The following is a 6,000-nucleotide window of genomic DNA, read 5'->3' as shown; positions in this document are numbered from 1 at the left end:
ATTATTTTAAAAATTTTGAAAAATAATGGGAAGAACGTTAAATTGGTCCAATTTAAAATTCTCAAGATGGTACTTGTTTGAGTTCACCAATATTGGTCAGATCTCAATTCCATTTTATTATATCATATTTGATAGTATAATGTTCCATTTCAAAACCAATCAACAATGGAAATGCAACTCATCTATATGAACCTTCGTGTTTATTCAATATAAGATTCTCAACATCTTAATACACCTAAACAAAAATTTATCGTAGATGGGAAGGACATTTGGATGAAGTAGTACTATTAAAGTAGGTAGATCAAATTTCTTGAAAATTCTTCCCTTCTATCTCTTCAAAACTAATACCCCCATATATCGTTTATATAGTAAGATTAATCAAGATTGTTAGGATAGTTTGATCCCAAATATGAAAGGTAATGAAACTAATGCTTTAGAATGAAATCCCTCGTAGTAAAAGGTATTCTTAGATTGAGTTAATTAGGTTAATTAGTTAGGCTTAAGTGAACTTTTTATTTTCAATTCAATTCTCATATCCTTTGAATTTTAAATTTAAATATAAATTGTGACTACATGTTTGAGAGGTTGGCATAATACAAATAAGATATTGTAAATCTAGAATATAGAAATTAAAAGGAAAAGAAAAGTAGGCTTACACGATATTGTTGTCTTTACACGATCATTTTCTATGATCAACACGGTCGTTTGTCATGGTCAACATAACCGTTAAATTTAAAGCATTTTTCTCCATATCGTTAAAAAAAAAAAAAAAAAAGAACTACATGATCGTGTATCATAGCTGTAGTACAACATAACCGTGTGATCGATTAACCGTGTACTGATTGGGATATACATTTTTTGTATTTTCCATTGTAGACCTGTAAACTTTTTTCGCTTTCAAAATTATTCTATACGGTGTAAATATTTAACTGGTTTGTTATATTTTTCAGAAACCTCCGTGAAAACGTTATGTTTAAATAAAATAACAATGTCCCACGATGATTTGTATGGGATACAATTGTTATCAATTATGTTAACTTACTTTTTAAAGATTCTTTTTACTCACGTGTGTTTCTAAATAAAATTGACCACATATAGTTGGGATCCAGCTAGAGGTGGGCTGTCTTAATATTGTTATTTTGTACGATGGTCCTCAATGTTGATTGAACATTTTCTTCCCTTTTTTGTACGAAGAAAGAAACTTTAGAAGGTATAGATTGAAATCATATTAGTGACGATGTGTAATAAATGATGGTCCTAAATATTGTTTTTATACGTATAATGGTCCTCAATAATTTTATTTTTGACATATTTGGCATGAAAAGAAACTTTAGAGGGTCTTTCAAAAGAAAATTAAAAAAAAATAATAAGAAGAAGAAGGGTTGATGTGTAATAAATTATACCAAATGCATGTTCCTTCTATCCTAATAATCATTCTACAAAAGTTTCAAAACCATCTGCAAACCAACCTTTTGCTAACGTGGTTGCATGGAAGTTCATGGATGCGTTCTTGAGTTAACTCGAATTATTGAGTTAAATTGAATGTTTTTCTTTAGATCAATTCTAAATTTTTCTATATATATAATTATTGTAATTCTATTCTTATTATTGTATGTATTGAAATCTTTTGATCAATTTGTTATTTGACGCTTGATCAAGACCTCCGAGAGTATGATGGTTAAACCTATTTTGTATTCCTATTTATTTTATTTACTTTATATATGATTTTGGTCCTAAAATATCAACAAATATGCTATGTAAAATTTTTAACTCTATTAAGGTCATTGACTCTCTATCTACTCTCTTTTGCTCTTTGATCCTCATGAACAATGCTTAAAGATATTGTGTTAATCGACTTTTGTAAAACTATATTTTTGTGTTAATTTTTTGTATATTATTATTTACGAATTTTGTTTATCTTTGAAGGTAGATTACAATTATTGTAGAAGTTTACTACATTCGGAAGTAAGGTTGTGAACTTTTTAGACGTGTGAATGTTTTTCATTCAATGTGAACGTAACTATTAGTAGTATTTAGTGACATCAAATAGATTTATATCCTAATTTTATGATGGAACAAATTTGAACTCCAAATTAATAATTTTATAATCGATTTAAACTAAAAAAAAGAAATTAAATAATAATTTTATAATCATGGTAAGTGAATCTCAAATTTAAATAATATGGATTAAGATTTTAGTCGAAGGTGTACAATTCCAACGGTGTTTAAAAGTAGGGCCAAACTTAATGCATTTATAAAAGTATAGTCTAATCAAGGTAAAATAGTATAGAATAAAAGTCATAATAATAATAATAATAATAATAATAATAAAAAAAGTAAAACGATCCATTTATAAAAGTATAGTAAATATATGTGTTTGGTATCCAACCATTTTTCTTTTCTTAAAAATTGATTTTGAACTATGTGATCAAATTTTGAAAACAATTTTTGTATATTTTAATTGTACCCTTAATTTTAAATGTTAAATTTTGAAGTTAAGATCAGAGGCTGGATCTTCTCTTCTCATATTTTTGCTATATTTTAAAAATTTTGTAATCTAATAAAATATAAAAAATGCAAAACCTACCATAATTATCAATAATTGGTAGGAAAACGATGAGATGAGTATTAGTAATTATAATTTCAAAATGTTAAATGTTAATTTTGTACAATTTTAATGAATAATTAGCTTAAAGCATAATTACATATTTGATTAATTATATGTGCAAATTTCTATATTGTCACATAGTATTAAAGTAAAATGAGAACAAAAATCCTAAGACTATTCTTGTCCACTCATACCATTATATTAATTATATTCGACATACATTATAGTGTATATCTTGCATGCATTATGGGATATAAATCATTTCACACCCCAATTGTGGTTTCTTCTACTTTCCATTTCCATATTTGTGTCCGTCGTTCTCCAACTCAAAATGATTAAAGTTTGTACGTATTGTTTTAGACATGTGAGTGAAAGTTTATCATTCATTCTAGATCTATCCTAAGATAAAGGACCACACTCTGTCTTCTTGTGACCTATTAAACTATTATATGTCTACATATATATATATATATATATATATATATATATATATATATATATATACACGCACATGATCAATTTAGACAAATCTTATGGCAACCAAAACTAATGATGGTGTTTGTATGTATTATAATTAAGAATTGGTGCATTGCATCATATATCGCGAGAATTCTCCTATGTCATGAATTTCTTTTGGTATCGTGACAAGGGATTGAAATATTCGCTTGGTCCCATATGAACAATGGTCCCTAGCTTACTACCACATGGTTAATTATATTGAGTGAGATTGATTATCACTTTTTTCATTAGAAATTGGTCCCAACATTATTTATTTATAAAAATTGACATAAAAAAGTATTTATTATTTCTCTTTCCAATTACGGACATTAGTGATGATTGCAAAAATTCCAAGAACATTGCGTATATAAACCTTTCACCTTATATAGTTAAATACATCCTTAGTCATTGATTTTCAAAATGTGTCCGTTACTTTCTAAAAAATAAAATCGATTTAGATGCTTTCTAATGATTTATTAAGAAATTAAAATCTTATAAATTAAGGGCCACGCAACCTAAAGATGTAAATTGATATATTTGATAAGTACACAATTTAAATTGATACAAGGGTTGATTGTTTCGAATATTTTTAAAAGGAATAATGGTAACTAAATCAAGTAATCACGTTTGGTAAAATATATATTATGACTCGTCGGGAGTTAGTAAGCAAAATAGATGTTTTTTTTATCATAACGTCAATGAACTCCCAACGGTGTCGGGAGTTGGTCCTAGATCCCGATGCTTGCTATATATGTTGTCGAGAGAGATTAGCTTTCTCTTGATGATGTTTTTCCTGATGGTTGATTTTGATGTTGTCCTCTTTTCTGCTTGTAGTGTTATATGATTATCCTTAAGTGATACACTACACTTGAAGGTAATTAAGGTTGTGCATTAATGGTAGTCCATTATGCAATGTCCAACCTAAGATATGAGATTACTAAAATAAATCTTAATGTAATTAGAATTAATAATGTATTCATCGTGTATTGTAAGAAATTTCTCTCCCATATATCCTTAGGGATTGAAAAATATAGGGGTCGGCGTGGTTACTCCTCTCATTATTCGATTAGATTAAAAATGAGGACTAAAAAGAAAGAAAAGAGAGGAGAAACACTAATTCTCGCCACAGAATCCAAACCCTATCCAAAAGAACATGCATTCATTATCTATTTAAGAAATGGAGGACAATAGAAGCAACATACCAACTACAATAGTATAGCAAAAAGAATAAGATCGAAAATACTAATAAAGAAAGATGACGCTCCCAAGGTTTGTTGGCTTCCAGTCAGTAAGAGGATCGTACCTGAGCTACATAGACGATGGTCAAACCCTTGCATATATCTCAGATGATTTAATCGCTTCTCGTAACAAATTTGCCTTGGATCCTGCATCCAATGGAGAAGATGATGTTTTTAACATAAGATGTTGCTATAACGGTAAGTACTGGATGCCTGAATTAAAAGTAGACGGATACTCTACTTTTATATTGGTTGTTGCTAAAGCTTCCCAGCCAAATGAAAATGAATCCGATCGTACCTCTACTTTGTTCAAGTTCGTCTTGCAGGAGATCGGACGATACGACATCATCCACGTAAGCACTGGCCTATTTGTCACGAGAGACTTTTCAGATAACTTCTTGGCCCTATATCCCGAAGATATGGGTACTTTACACGAGCACTGGGTCCTCGACTGGGAAGGTGTCGTACTTTTGCCGAAATATATCGTGTTTAAGGGCGACAACGGCCTGTATCTTCGAGGTCATTCACAAGATGGGTATCCATATTTGCGATTTTCAAGCTCTGATCCATATTCACATCCAGTAGGAAATGAGGTATTTAGAATGAGTGATGGGAAAGTTAGAATTAAGTCATTATATTGGGGTAAATTTTGGAGGTGTACTGGTTCTTGGATTTGGGCTGATTCAACTGATACAAGTGCTAATAATCATTATACCTTGTTTACTCCTGTACAAGTTAGTGATAATGTGATAGCCCTTAAGAATTTGGGTGAGGGTACTCAATTTTTTGTTAAGAGACTTAGTATTGATTACAAAGAAAGTTGCCTTGCAGCTAAAGAGATTACCATTAATAAGTATTGTGAAATGGAGATATCAGAGTATGTTTCATCAAGGTCAATATATAATGTTAAGTTTAGGCTTAAAGATAGTAGAATATATGGGGAGACAATAGAAGTTGCAGCCACTCAAGATGCTACAAATGACACAAGTGGATACCTTACTCAAACCTTGAGTCTCGCTTATACTGATGAAGTAACTAATACTTGGAACAATACAATTGAGATGAAACTTGGTTTTGGATTAGAATTTAGTGGTGGGATTCCGTTAATTACATCTGCAGGAATTACTGTTTCTGGAGAGATTTCGGGGTCGTATTCTTGGGGAGAAACTTTGACCAAGAAGACGTCCAAAGAGTCGTCGTACCAAACCATCGTGCCACCGAAAACTCGCGTGAAAGTGAGTTTGATAGCTTCCAAGGGTAAGTGTGACATCCCCTTCTCGTACATGCAACGAGATGTTTACAGCGATGGAACTGTGAAGATTGAAGAACATGATGATGGGATATACACTGGCCTTAATTGCTACAGTTACAATTATGAAGTTGAAGAGCAGAAGATTTGATCAAGATCAAGCTAAGCAAGGGTGGCCGGAAAAGACTTTGTTGTTTTATTATTGATATTGTGTCAAACTCCACATGATCAGATACTATGTAATAAATAAGATTAGTGGAGAGAATTTTATGTTTTTGCACTTTTTATTTGCATTTGTGTGTTGTTAAGTTTACTTTCTTGTATATGGAGAAGTATGAACTTCCTAGTGTTTAATTAATTCCTCTTTTGTACTTTTCAAGTTTGCCATCTAAAGTTTTGTTTATTAA

General features: G+C 30.4%; 1 protein-coding gene across 1 annotated transcript; it reads left to right on the top strand.

Moving 5' to 3' along the window:
- Nucleotides 1-4,361: 4,361 nt before the first annotated feature.
- LOC103497999 (uncharacterized) lies at nt 4,362-5,744 on the top strand. The gene has a single exon (XM_008460448.2). The coding sequence runs from the start codon at nt 4,362-4,364 to the stop codon at nt 5,742-5,744; it is 1,383 nt and encodes a 460-aa protein (XP_008458670.2).
- The last annotated feature ends 256 nt before the right edge of the window (nt 5,745-6,000 follow it).

Source organism: Cucumis melo, chromosome 11 (assembly GCF_025177605.1).
Source record: "Cucumis melo cultivar AY chromosome 11, USDA_Cmelo_AY_1.0, whole genome shotgun sequence".
NCBI classification, from domain to species: Eukaryota; Viridiplantae; Streptophyta; class Magnoliopsida; order Cucurbitales; family Cucurbitaceae; genus Cucumis; species Cucumis melo.
Note: the sequence above shows the minus strand (reverse complement) of the source record. Positions and strands in the feature narration are given on the sequence as shown.

Bases quoted from the DNA above. Each gene is read 5' to 3' on its own strand.
- LOC103497999 (XM_008460448.2), top strand. From the start codon at position 4,362: ATGACGCTCCCAAGGTTTGTTGGCTTCCAGTCAGTAAGAGGATCGTAC.